The sequence below is a fragment of the Candoia aspera genome, chromosome 3 (assembly GCF_035149785.1).
Source record: "Candoia aspera isolate rCanAsp1 chromosome 3, rCanAsp1.hap2, whole genome shotgun sequence".
Lineage (NCBI taxonomy): Eukaryota > Metazoa > Chordata > Lepidosauria > Squamata > Boidae > Candoia > Candoia aspera.
In genome coordinates, this window is record NC_086155.1 from 203,784,611 (window position 1) to 203,798,711 (window position 14,101).

Here is a 14,101-nt window from a genome sequence, read left to right on the forward strand (position 1 = left end):
TCAGCCCTTCAAGGTAGACTGGACTAGGAAACCAGTCATGTATGCTAATAGCAATTTTATTATAATCTTATAGTATCAGAATCTTGCAAGTCTGAATGCGCTTCCCCCCTACTGCCCTTTATCTTCATGAGAATTTGGGAGGGGGGTTCAAGTTTGAGACACTTTCTCAGGTTACTATTTTGGCCCGGACTCAGATTCCCTTTATCTGACCATTGTCTTGGTTGTGGTTCTTCCTCTTGTTCCTCAAGGTTATTCCTTCTGCCCATTACAGGTGACCCTCATTTAATAACCACTCAGTGACCATTCGAATTTAAGATGGTGCTGAATGAGTGGTAGTTATGAGTGGTCCTCATACTTATGGCCATTGCAGCATCCCTGTGGTCACATGGATGCCATTTGCAACCTTCTTTGCCAGCTTCCAACAAGCAAAGTCAATGGAGAAGCCAGCAGGAGGTCACAAATGGCAACCATGTGATGTCCTTGCTGAATGACCCACAGTGATTCACTGAACAACAGCAATTGGAAGTGCCAGAATTTCCTTCACTAAGCGTCATGGTCATGTGACGTTGCACTTTATGACTTCATCACTTAGCAAAAGAAATTCTAGTCCCAATTGCCATCATCTTCCGGAGAATTTTCCCAAAGGGAAGTAAAGAGGAGGGGAGGGGAGATCAGTGGCAACTAGGTTGTCTACCCCGGGTTACCTGGTATCAGACAAGGCATATAGTAAGTAATCACCATTAGCTTGAAGTGCCCAGGAATAATTGTGATTTGTGGAGTCCTTGTTGCTCTCTGAGCCTGGCTGTTTTCTTGCAGACATTTCATTGCCAGACTAGGCAACATCTTCAGTGCGAACAGGGAGAGGGCCTTGCTCTCTGTTTATATACCGTGGCTTGCCCTGCTTGTGTTGCTCCTTGGGAATTCTTTGATTGAGCTGTTGTTTGCTGCTTGGTTGATTGACTGAGTTAATAGTTCCTTGATTAGGGTGTATTGTGCTGTTTGATGGTTCATCTGGTGTTAATTCTAGTGTTGATTTTTGCATATTTGGGTGTTGATTGCTGGCAAGGGAATGTACTCGTCTTTTGGCTTTTCTATTGTCTCTTCTGAATGGTATGTAAATGTTGTTTACCTCTATGTGTCTGCCGATTATTTGCTTCGATTGATAATTGTGATTTATGAATGGCACACCTTTCTTTTTTAAATTTATTGCACTCTGTTTTGGGGAGATTTTGGGAAGCATCCCTTCTGCTCAAGCAGCAATTTGTGACACAACTGCATTTCATTTCAGTATCATCTGCAAAGTATTTGGAAATGCAATGCATAAAAGCTGCACTCATGAGTGGCTTATCAGATGGAATGAAAATGCAAGTATCAACAAGCTGCGATTAATGGGCCAGCACGAAATAACCAGAGCATTTGTTCCTGCCTTGATATCAGCAGTGGCAAGCTCCCTGCTGGGATTGAAAGTGAGCAAGCAAATGTTGTGCATGAGATAGATATAAACCAGGCAGTTGCCTGGGTCAAGAATTTTAAGGGCAAGAAAGAAGTGATCATCATCCATCATCACAATCTATAAAAGCTAGAGGAAGAAAAGAGAGTAAGCAGTGGTAGTAGCAGTAGTAGTAGTAGTAGTTATGGTGTCTTCCTTCCACTGGCAAGGATTAAAAGCATACACCCATTCACAAGAGGACTACAGACCTAAGAGACAAGAGGCATCTTTCCAATTGAGAAGTCAGTGGAGGCCCACCAGCGGAGCAGACTTCAATTCTTTTTAATATAGAATGCAAAAGGAAAATCAGCTCTTCTTGATCATAGACAATACTGTAGAGAAATATCCAGTGAAGGTTGTTACTATGATCCTCTCCAAGGATTAGCAGAGCATCTCTGGACAAGCAGACCAGAGGGCTGAAGTTCTCAAGAGATTCATTCATTCATCTGAAAACTTTTGTATGGCTCTTTGCCTTGCAAACCTTAAAGCCATTTAAAATCACATCCAAAGAATTAACAACAGTGAGATAAACAATGCAGAGACAGGATGAATGGATGGAAAGCCAGTTTGGTATAGCGCTTAAGGCATCAGACTAGAAACCAGGAGACCAGGAGTTCTAGTCCTGTCTTAAGTATAAAAGCCAGCTGGGTGACCGTGGGCCAGTCCCTCTCTCTTGGCCCTAGGAAGCAGGCGAGGGCAAGCCACTCCTGAAAAACGCTGCCAAGAAAACTGCAGCGACAGGCAACGGCCAGGAATCAAGACCGACTGGAAGGCCCCCAAAATGAAAACACTCAAAACGGCTCTGTAGAAAATGCAAAATAAAATAAACCGCGAAACAATAAGACAAAAATCTAGAGAATCAAAGAAGCAATAAAACGTTTAAAATATCCAAGCACTATTAGAAAATTATAGAACATTTGGATTTTTTTGTGTACCCTGTGTGTGTGCACATTGTCTGTTGTGTATGTGTATAACAAATTGCTAAAATTTTTAAAAATAATAGTGATGAACCTCTGAGTATAGGCATGGTAGCAAAAGTATGGGCCACGTATCCATAATTCAGCTCCTCCTTATTCTCATCTGGTTATGCTTTTATCACACCTTTCTTCCATAAGAAAAAGCTTCAACAGTTTGCCTGATTTTCACCCTCTCAATATTCTCTTCACCATAACATTGCAGTGTAGAAGCGAAAGAGGCCAGCCCAAAGACACTCCATGAACTTCGCTAGCAAGCAAAAATTTCATTTTCAACCCAGAGCTTAAGCCTACTCAACCTCTCTTTTAAGGCAGATCAGTTGTCTTCTCTGAATGGGTTAGGAAAATGCGCAACTCTCTGCAAATTCCATGTTTCTTATACTTCCCAAGAGGTTCCACTGGATTGTTCTTATAATCACTGGAATTTCTGCAAACAATGGGGCATCTTCAGCTTGCATCATAGGAACTACTGTCCCCAGCTTTAACGGAGCACTTCAGTAACATTTAAACTTCTGCTCAGAACTTCACCAAGCCAAATGTTCATGAAATACATCAGTAACTTTCTATTTTAGAAGAGATGATATGCCTCTGTCAGAAAAAAAAATGGAGCAATGAAAGGTAAGTGGATCCATTTTCAGCCCTGTTTGCTAAATCAGAGACAGTTTTTATTAGAACAGTTTGAATGGTGGATTATTAGTAGACTTCAGGATAATCAGGGAGACAGCTCTTGGTTACAGTAGTCTATAAATTAAATAAGAGAGCCAGTTTGGTGTAGTGGTTGAGGGATCAGGCTAGAAACTGGGTGTGTGTGAGTTCTACTCCCACCTTAGGGACAAAGCCAGCTGGGTCACCTTCAGCCAGTCCCTCTCTTTCAGCCCCAGGAAGGAGGCAATGGCAAGCCGCTTCTGGAAAAACAAAACTTGCCAAGAAAATTGCAGGGACTTGTCTCCGAGAATCGGACATGATTGAATAGTTAAAAAAATTGATTGACTGAATGAATAAATGAACGAACGAACAAACAAACGAATGAATGGTAGGGGCCAAGTATCAAGATGTTAGTTCAGTGTGTGTTGTACAAGTAGGGGCATCCACAGGGAAGGGGTCAAAAAAGTCAGCATGGCAGCCACAACCTGCAATTCCACACATTTGCTGCATGTAAAAAAGGACAGGGCTTTGGTTACATGCTGTACTGCCAAAATCTTGATGCTAAGTAACAGACCTTCACAATGTTAAATGTTATAGGAAAGACCTTATCAGCAAGCAGGAAATTGCTTCAAGAAATGTCAAGGGCTGCTGTTAAAAGGAGAGAAATAAAGTTTTGGTGAAATATCGTATAAAACCTACAGTGTAAAAGAACATGTGTGCCACGTGGGCAAAGATGATGAATCATAGGAGGATTGTGATATCTGCCCTGTAGTAACACTGAAGGGAGTATGTTGCTGCAAGCCCTAGTAAAAGCTCATCAGTAGTTTGGATGAGTGAGTACAGATAGTGAGCCATGCCTCTCCAATTAATTGCTTTTGGTAGCATACAAAAGCGGGGCAGTCAGTTGAAATTACATGGCAACTCAATTTCTGTGTATATTCAAAAATGTACACAGACAACTATAAACAGATACTGAAAAAGTATGCATTAGACCAGTGTTTCTCAAAGCTGGCAACTTTGAGATGCGTGGACTTCAACTCCCAGAATTCCCCAGCCAGCGATGAGAATTGTCCCAGTTCTTTCCACATTGCAGCTGGCTTTCTATCAGTATGAAATGGGGAAAAAAATCTCTTTCCTAAAGCATAAAAATGCAGACATTGAAAAGGGTATGTGACCTGGTGCCATGATGGTTTAACACCAGCATAATTTGTAAGCCAAAAAAATATGGCTGTTTTAAATGATTGTATAAATTACACCTGCTACATCACCTGTCCATCTGGAGAACGATCCTTAGATTTAAGTTTTATTTTTGAAAAAAAATTGGGAACCTCTGAATATACATGAGTTTTTCCACAATTATGTATTCAGTGACTGTATTTTAGTAGTAGCCTTGTATCTTATCTAGAGAACTTTCGGTTGAGGAGGGGAAGGGATGGGAGAGGCCGATACCAAGCCAAGGACACCATTTTCTTTGGTTTTTCACCTCTCCTGTTTCTCTCCCAAAGCTTGTATGGTCCTTTAGGAATCCATGCTACTTGTCCTCAAGGTTGGAAAGAGCCAATATTATATATTGCTGCAGTTGTTTGCGTTCATCAAGGTTGTACTGCAAGTTCTCCAATAACTCAAAGTAGTGGAAGAGGGAGTCACGAGGCCAAAGCACCTGTTCATCTTCATCGGCAGCATAGAGTCCTGGTAAGTTCTTGTGGATGTATGTCTCCCAGTCTAAGATTCCAGGATGCATTTCATCGAAGCTGTAATCTTGATGGTCTGCACTTAGAAAAAATGGGTTGTCCATGCTGAACTTTTCCCGTAATGTACTGTCTCTGTTTATAACTGTCCGAATCTGGCTATATCTCCTTTCCAGTATCTCCATTTTAAATTTGTCCGCTTGCTTCTGAGCCTCTATCTGTCTCACCTCTTCACTTAGTTCACTTCGAATGTTCTGGAAGTTTGTGATCATAATGGCAACAAAGAGATTCCTAAAAATAAATGCCCCAATTAGAAGCCACAGACAGACGAACACACCACTGATCACCCTGTTGACCTCTGGGACCTTCCATGAGTCCTGCAGCAATGCATACCAGTGATCCATGGTGAAAAGAATGAAGATGGCCACCAGAGCATTGGGCATATCCATGAAATACATGTTGAAGGTAAGGTCGGCCCTGTCTGAATGGCTGTAACTTTCGAAGAAGAAGATGCCTGACACAGCAAAGATGTAGAAGAGGAAGGCGAGGAGAACCAAGATGAAGGCCATTGCTTTCAGGGCTGTGGCAATAGCCATGATGAGGACCCGGACTTGTCGGACTCTGGGAAAGAGCTTTAGGCAACGCAGTACACGGCACACCTGCAGAAGTCGGTGACTTGCCCTAATGTGGCGCCTCTCTAGCATGTAGTACAGTTCTGGGATAAAGGAGATGATGGTCACTGTGAAATCAAAGACATTCCAGGGATTATTCCAGTATTTCTGAAAGTTCACAAACCAGTGCAGCCCAATCTCAACCATAAAGACATGTAAAATGAACCAAATTATCACCTCCAGTGCTTCACTTATTTTCTCAAAGACTTTTCCCTTCTTCCCCGTTATCTCCGTCGAGATCATGAGGACAAGCATGTTCAAGAAGATGAGAAAGATGACAAAACCCTTGAATGTTGGGCTGTTCAGAACTGAGTAAGCCCACATCTTAAGAGGTGGCCAGCGGCTGCAACGCACTTCAATACGGTTGTGCCAGCGTTTTTCCTCGGAGACCATGATGTTCCTGGTGGGCATGACGCTGAAGCGGACCAGCTGGTGGTGGTCCATGAGCATCAACTTCTTTCGCTTTTTGGAGTCTAGAAAATCCTGTATGTTGTGCCGTGGCACTGCATGGCTGAGCCCCTGCAGGTGGTCTATCAGGTAAAATGTATAGATCAGCTTGGAGCGAATGGCATCTGCTCGGGGATTCACCTGGAAGGTTACGTTAGGTTTGTCTTTGGGAATGTTCTTAAAAGGCGGGGAGGGCTGCATGGCACCTCTTTGCTGCTCGTAGCATAAGCAGAGAAGTCTAGAAGTTCCTCAGCTGTTTCAGCAGTGATCTCATAGTTGACAAGAATAATGGCTCCAACATTCTATTAGCCCAGAAGAAGCTGCCTTGGCATCAATAGGACTTCTTAATTTATACAATTCATAGAAAATATGCTTGTCCCCACCCATCCACAGACACCTAAACTAGAAGGAAGACAGGAGTTAGTATCTAATGAGCTTAGGGCCATAGTTTATTCAACCTGCAGGGATTTTCAGATGACAGAATTATGCTAGAGACATATGTCCTGTATTGTGAGAACAGCTGGGAAGGTATAGCTACTATTGACTAAGCTACGTGGGCATTTCCATTCTGCATCAATCAAGTAGGTGGATCATGCTTTTCCTTGCTTGTTAACCTATATACATGTGTAAAAAGAGCAACTGTGCCTTTCATCTCACCTTAGCTGAAAAGTCTTAGGTTTAGGCTTAGATAACGAAGTTACCAAAACAGGAGGAAGATCTTGTTTGCTATTATAGTTGTTGTTATTGTATAGCATGCTTACTGGAATTACAAACTTACTAACTTAATTGTTGTTGATGTAGTTTATTTATTATCATATTTTTATCACCGCCCATCTCCCCCACACGGAGGACCGTGGGTGGTTCACAATAAAAACAATTTAAAATTCAATAAAATCATAAATAATGCCAATAATCAATAAGTATAAAATGCGATGAAATCCAAGTAACAGCAGATCTAATTCAGCCAATAAGGGGATAAGACCGGTCCCGGTAGGACTAGGAAACCAACCAGCCCCAAGAATGGCTCTACCTCTCCCTACTCCAATCTCATTTAGATTTTTCTTGGCCTGGTGAGTGAGTGGAACATCTGAAAATCTTTGGAGCCATAAAGCAAGACATGAAATACACTAAAGTTCCTCTTATACTCCTTTCACCCATTTTTAACATTTGTGAAACTGACTAGCCCTACCCCTAAGTCTACACATGTTCATCCGGTCTTGGTTTTTTTGAGGTTTAGCTGCAAGCCAGCTTTTGCACTTTCTTCTTTCACCTTCATCATAAGGCTCCTCAGTTCCTCTTCGCTTTCAGCCATCAAAGTGGTATCATCTGCATATCTGAGATTGTTAATGTTTCTTCCAGCAATTTTAACTCCAGCCTTGGATTCCTCAAGACTAGCATGTCGCATGATGTGTTCTGCGTCCAAGCTGAATAGGTAGGGTGAGAGTATACAGCCCTGCCGTACTCCTTTCCCAATCTTAAACCAGTCCGTTGTTCCGTGGTCTGTTCTTACTGTTGCTACTTGGTCGTTATACAGATTCTTCAGGAGGCAGGCAAGATGACTTGGTATCCCCATACCACTAAGAACTTGCCACAATTTGTTATGCTCCACACAGTCAAAGGCTTTAGAATAGTCAATAAAACAGAAATAGATGTTTTTCTGAAACTCCCTGGCTTTTTCCATGATCCAGCAGATATTGGCAATTTGGTCCCTAGTTCCTCTGCCTTTTCTAAACCCAGCTTGTGCATCTGGCAATTCTCGCTCCATGAATTGCTGAAGTCTACCTTGCAGGATCTTGAGCATTACCTTACTGGCATGTGAAATGAGTGCCACTGTTCGATAGTTTGAACATTCTTTAGTATTTCTCTTTTTTGGTATGGGGATATAAGTTGATTTTTTTCCAGTCTGATGGCCATTCTTGTGTTTTCCAAATTTGCTGGCATATAGCATGCATTACCTTGACAGCATCATCTTGCAAGATTTTGAACAGTAACCCTAGTTCTTCCGGGACCCTATCTACTAAGTCCAGTCCCTTAAATTGATTCTTCACCTCCACTGCATATTCCTTAGGAATATTAGTGAGCTCATATCTAGCTGATCTGTGGGTCTTCCCTATTCTCTTTAGTCTGATCCTAAATTGTGCAAGCAGAAGTTCGTGATCGGAACTACAGTCAGATCCAGGTCTTGTTTATACCGACTGTATAGATGTCTTCCACCTTTGGCTGCAAAGGACGTAGTCAATCTGATTTCGGTGTTGTCCATCTGGTGAAGTCCATGTATAAAGGCATCTCTTAGGTTGTTGGAAGAGAGTGTTTGTTATGCAGAGTGAGTTGTCTTGGCAAAATTCTATCAGCCTATGTCCTGCTTCGTTTTGTTCTCCCAGGCCATGCTTACGTGTAATTCCAGGTGTCATTTGACTGCCCACCTTAGCATTCCAGTCTCCTGTGATGAAAATAACATCTCTTTTAGGTTTGTTGTCCAGTAGGTGCTGCAGATCCTCATAGAACTGCTCTACTTCAGCTTCTTCAGCATCTGTGGTTGGGGCGTATATTTGGATCACTGTGAGGTTAGATGGCTTGCCCTGAATTCAAATTGAGATCATTCTACCATTTTTTGGATTGTATCCAAGCACTGCTTTAGCCACTTTACTATTAATTATGAAGGCTACTCCATTTCTTCTGTGGTCCTCTTGTCCACAGTAGTAGATCTGGTGGTCATTTGATGTGAAGTGGCCCATTCCAGTCCATTTCAGTTCACTGACGCCCAGAATGTCTATCTTTAATCTTGACATCTCACCAATAACCACATCCAATTTGCCCTGGCTCATAGATCTTACATTCCAGGTTCCAATGGTGTGTTGATCCTTAGAACATCGGATTCGCTGTTCACCACCAGCACCGTCGGCCGCTAGCCGTCCTTTCGGCTTTGAGCTAGCTGCGTCATCACGTCTGGGGCTAGTTGAACTCATCCTCTGTTCCTCCCCAGTAGCATTTTGACCATCTTCCGACCTGGGGGTCTCATCTTCCGATGGTATACCGACATATCTCTGGTTGTATTGATCCATTGAGTTTTCATGGCAAGAATACTGGGGTGGGTTGCCATTACCTTCCCCAGGGATCGCATTTAGTCTGACCTCTCTGTCATGACCTTCCCATCTTGGGTGGCCCTTCACGGTTTAGCTCATGGCATCATTGAGGTGCTCAAGCTCCAGCACCACGACAACGTAACGATCCTTTGCTGAAGACCTAGATTGTTAATTTCCAAATAACATGTCATGAAAGCAAATACGGTTGATTTGCCTCTATGACCCTAAAGCATTCTCCCACAGGAAATACTCTCTGGTATAACTCTACATGTTACACTGGTTTGCTCTCATCTACTTATTATTAATTACCATGGGTAAGGAAAGATAATTGGGCCATGTCTCTGTATGAATCAGTGTTCTTGTAATGTTTTTTGTTGATCGGTAGTAAAGGCATGAAACATGACAGTTCTATATGTGTCTTTTAACTGACGCTAGTCAAGAATGGAGGCTCCTGAGAGTCCATCATCCTATTTCATTTCAAAAATAGGAAGGGGAGGTCAGCCAAGAAAGACTAAAAAAAAAATGAAGCAGAGTTAGATCTGATAAGAATTTGGATAACAGAACACCAGGAAGCCCAGAGCTGTAGGGAAGAAGGCAATGGCCAATCACTTCTGTCTTGCTGCCAAGAGCATTATAAGGACTATCTCATTTCGGGAGTTGAACTTGACTTGAGGGAGAGTTTAACTTTATGAGTCTTTCAGCTTTATTTGTAATTTGAGGCTAATTGGTTTGGAGGTGACTGAACCCTTTCTTCACTTAAGGATAATGATGCAGCTGAACTGCAGAATCTGAAAGGAGGCTGCCCTTGGGCTGAGGGCCCAAGAGAGTCTCCTAAATCAGAGGAGGAACTGCACCTGCAACAACTTACATATAAAGCAGGAATCTAAGCCAATGAGATGTGTCTTTCAGAGGGTGCAGCCAATGAAGACATTGCTGTGCCAAGAGGTTGGCCTTATTTTCAGTCCAGTACCCTTATTGGCTGGGAGCCTGAAAAAAAGCCAAAGTGGTGACCACTTTGCAAAATTCTTCTGTTTAAAGTAATCTTTGTGGCAGCTGCTGCTGCTGCAACCTGGGCTGGCTGGCTGAATTGCCAGTACTTTTATAATGCACACCAGCTGGCTGGTGGGTGGGAAGGATGGAGGAACCAGATGGTCAAAAGGAGGTGTCTTCACCTGTTCTCACCACAGTTGCCATCAATGGTGGAAAGGAAACTTAGAGCAAACCTGGTGGCATTAATGCCTGCTTTCTGAGTGACTCATTGCTCTCAACTTGTCTCTTCCCATTCAGAAGAGGTGTCTAGAACAGAGATGTATGAAGCAGAAGTAAGAGGCGAAGGGATCCACAGATGAGAAATAAAATGAAGGGAAATCATGTTTTCAGTGGAAACTGGTGGCTCAATTATCAGAAGTTTGAGGAATAGAATATTGAAGACCCTCATCACTAAGCCTTGAAGATTCAGTGGCTGTCTCCAAGCTGGGGCAGTATACTTCCAAATACCCATTGCAAGAGAACAATGGCAGAAGAGGGGAATATCTCCCTTTTCTACTGGTGAGCATTGCAGAGGCATCTGGTTAGACTTCATGTTAGCCCTTCAAGGTAGTCCAGACAAGACGTACCACTGTGAGGAATAACTCTACCTTTATTGTAAGGTTACATTAACAGAACCTTACAAGACTGAAAGTATTTATCCCCTCCTTTCCTTTAAGACTCTGGAAAACTAGGGAGGGTCCCTTCTGAAATGCTTCCCATGCTTTCCCCCATCCTTCTGTGGACTGAGACATCTTTTACATGATGGAGTGAGCTCCCGTTGCTAGTCCCAGCTCCTGCCAACCTAGCAGTTCGAAAACATGCCAATGTGAGTCGATTAATAGGTACCGCTTTGGTGGGCAGGTAACGGCATTCCGTGTAGTCATGCCGGCCACATGACCATGGAGGAAGTGTCTACGGACAAGCGCTGGCTCTTCGGCTTCAAAACGGAGATGAGCACCCCCCCCCCCAGAGTTGGACACAACTGGACTTAATGTCAAGGGAAACCTTTACCTTTACCTAGTCTAGTCTGTAGCTCTTCCTCTTGTCTCACAAGGTCATTTCCAAATGCCATTGCACTCTATGAGAAACATAAGATGGGCTTTAGCAGGGTTTTTCCTATGTTCTTCTGGAAAATGGTGATATTTTCTAGTGTGATACTGGATACAGTTGCAGCTCAGAAGCACCAGGGGGAGTATGACCATTGCATACAAGCACAACTGATGCTATTTGGGCTTTCCAGCACTGACTTGTGACTCTCAGAAAGGGGGGGGGGAGGGAAGTTTTACTATTACAGATGCTGCTGGCTTTGAATCTTGCTTAAAAGCTTTCTCTTTTTGCATCCCATTACGTCTCTATGTGAGCCATTAGTTAATTAAGTAAAGCTACCAAAGTCTTTGCTTGTCTGAATCTGCCCTTACCCTTTGCCAGCTGTCACTGGGAATTTACCTCCACCCCGTAGCCACACTCATGGAATTTGGAAAACAAATACAGAACCAAGGTAACCCAGAAATCAGAAAATTAATTCCTCACAAGACTGAGCCAAACCCACCTTATTCTGCTCAGTATATTGAATCCCTGGGGCTTCTTTTTTCTCTCTAGAAGCCACAGTGACGCCAGCAAACATTGGAGCAGGATTTATTGACAACTCGCTTGGTTAGTTTCCTCCATGCTGATAAAATTAGTGTAGTCCATGCTGATAAAATTAGTCTCCGGGGAGCGAGAGTAATTCTTATTCAGTTTGAGGGGGAGCAGTAGCTTTCAGTGTCTTCCTTTTTTTTTTTTCAAAGAAGGGGAAAACGGGGTGACATTTTCATGGGCAGCATGAAGTCTAATCTGGATAGGTTGGAAGATTTGGATGAGAGGAGCAACATGTCCTTCAACAAGGAGAAATGTGAGATATTACTTTTAGGGAGGAAAAAATAGAGGGCATGTATACGAAACAGGGAATTCTTGACTTGGAAGAACCTGGTCACTGACGACAAGCTGAACATTTGCCAGCAATGTGTCAACCCATCAAGGCAGACCAGACAGGCGAACCAAAGTTATGACTGCTAACAGTACTTTTATTATAAGGTTACAGTAACAGAATCTTGCAAGTCTGAATGTGCCTCCCCCCTCCCTGCCTTTATCTCCAAGAGAATTAGGGAGGGTCGAGTCTAAGATGTTTTGTTTAATTACATTTCTGCTTTGGACTCAGATTTCTCTTATCTGACTGTTGTCTTGGTTCTGGCTCTTCCTCCTGTTCCTCAAGGTTATTTTCACAGCCCATTACAGTGAGCCAGCTGCTAAAAAGGCTAGCAAAGTTCTGGGCTGCCTCAGAAGAAGCACTGCATCAAAATTATATGAAGTCCTTTTTCCCCTCTACTCCACACTGATGCGGTCACACTTGAAGTATCATATACAGTTCCAGGCACCACATTTTCCAGAAGAGTATTGAGAGATTCAGATGGGTTCAGAAGGGGGTGACAAAGCTGATATAGGGACTTGAAGACATACTCTATGAGGACAGGATGAAAGACTGGGGATGTTCAATCTGGTTAAGAAAAGAAAACTGAGAGGACATACAATATCAGTGTTCAGGTATATAAAAGGGTACCCTAAAGAAGAGTCCAGGAACTCTTTCCCAGTGCTACAGAAACTGGGAACAGAAATAATGGTCATAAGTTGCATCTACCAAGATTTCATTTAAATTAAAGGTAGAATGTCCTGATAGTAAGACCTGTACAACAGGGAAACAGTCTGTGAAGGTTGTGAGTTTCCAGTTCTGGAGCTTAAGAATAGGTTGGGTGGCCATCTCCCAAGGGTGGTTTAATGATTTTTTTCTGTGCATGGCAAAGGGTTGATGATCCTCATGATCCCTTCTAACTCTCATATTCAAGGATTCTATGAAGTGTTCTTGCATTTACTTGGTGACAAAGGATCCAAGGGTGCATGCATATGTGTAGGTGTAAATGCCCTTTCTTTCATTATACAATTCTCTTCAGCATTCTGAAATCTCCTTGGCCTCCCTCACTTCCATTCAGTCCCGAGAGAAGATCTGATGAGGGACCCACATATGGGACTTTTGCAGATCAAAAAACCTGGGCAACTAAAGAGGATTCAGACAAGTGAAGAAGTCATCATTATCATCATCATTTAGGGACTCTAAAACACCTTAAGAACAACTTGAAGGAGAGAATCTTAAGCAGGAGAGGGACAATGAAACAGCTCCTCCCATGGGGATTTTTCAACTGCACCATTGAGAAGACATTGTGTCCTCAAAAAGATTTTCTCATTTCTCTAAAGATATTGTCCAGTCAATTTCATTGTTCACAAATCTGTGGGAGAATTTTGAAACATCATTAGTGCCCATTTCCAAGATGAATTATTAGAAAGATGAAGGGCTCTCCTTCAATGGATGGGATCAGGCAGAAGCTAGCCTGCCATGGATGCTTTAATTTGGATTCCTGGACTGAGCAGGGAATTGGACTTGGTGTCCTAAATAGCCCCTTCTATCTCTATAATTCTGTCCTTTATACTGAAATAATACAATCTTCTCTCCTGTAGCTAGCAGCCTCCTTCACCTCCCAATCACCAAATGAATCCCAAATAAAGATATTATGGCTGTCCACCTCTTCCTGAACACTTCAGTTTTAAGCCCACACCATGGGTTCTCTGTTGAAATGGTTATAGTGATAGATGTGACTGGTCACAAAATATCAGTTTCCCCACTAGCTCACTTTTGTCCCCTTTTCTGGGCAGATGGGCACTTTTCCAAAAAATGGCTTATAGCAACTCACCTTTTCTGTTTTTATAAGAAAGCCCAGGAAGACTATGTAGAGCTGAGCAGTATTTATTTCCAATAATACTTCCATGTCGGTGCTTTGCTGTGGTGCATGTAAACTCTCATTAATTAATTAGAATTAATTCATTTAATTAATTCTTCATTAAAAGAATCTGAACACAGTTCAAGTCAGGAGGGGCAATATGTTGCCTGCCTAATGGAAAACAAGCAAACAAAAAAGTGCCATATTTTATTTAATTACAGACTTCTAAACATGCCCAGAAGCTTGTAATTGATTAGATCAAAATGACC

At 42.5% G+C, this 14,101-nt stretch overlaps 1 protein-coding gene across 1 annotated transcript; it reads right to left on the reverse strand.

Annotated features, from left to right (window-relative positions):
• Positions 1-4,639: 4,639 nt before the first annotated feature.
• Positions 4,640-11,098, reverse strand: CATSPER2 (cation channel sperm associated 2). Its single transcript, XM_063300000.1, has 2 exons — positions 11,038-11,098; positions 4,640-6,042 (listed from the first exon to the last, which is right to left on the reverse strand). Exons 1-2 carry the CDS (start codon positions 11,096-11,098, stop codon positions 4,640-4,642), a joined length of 1,464 nt encoding a protein of 487 aa, XP_063156070.1.
• Positions 11,099-14,101: the final 3,003 nt, after the last annotated feature.

Excerpts from the sequence above, each read along its gene's own strand:
- CATSPER2 (XM_063300000.1), bottom strand. The coding sequence starts at position 11,098 with ATGGCATTTGGAAATGACCTTGTGAGACAAGAGGAAGAGCTACAGACT. Across the intron at positions 6,043-11,037 it reads ACAGACTAGACTAGGTAAAG|CAGATGCCATTCGCTCCAAG; the intron begins GTAAAGGTTTCC and ends TGAATCCCCGAG.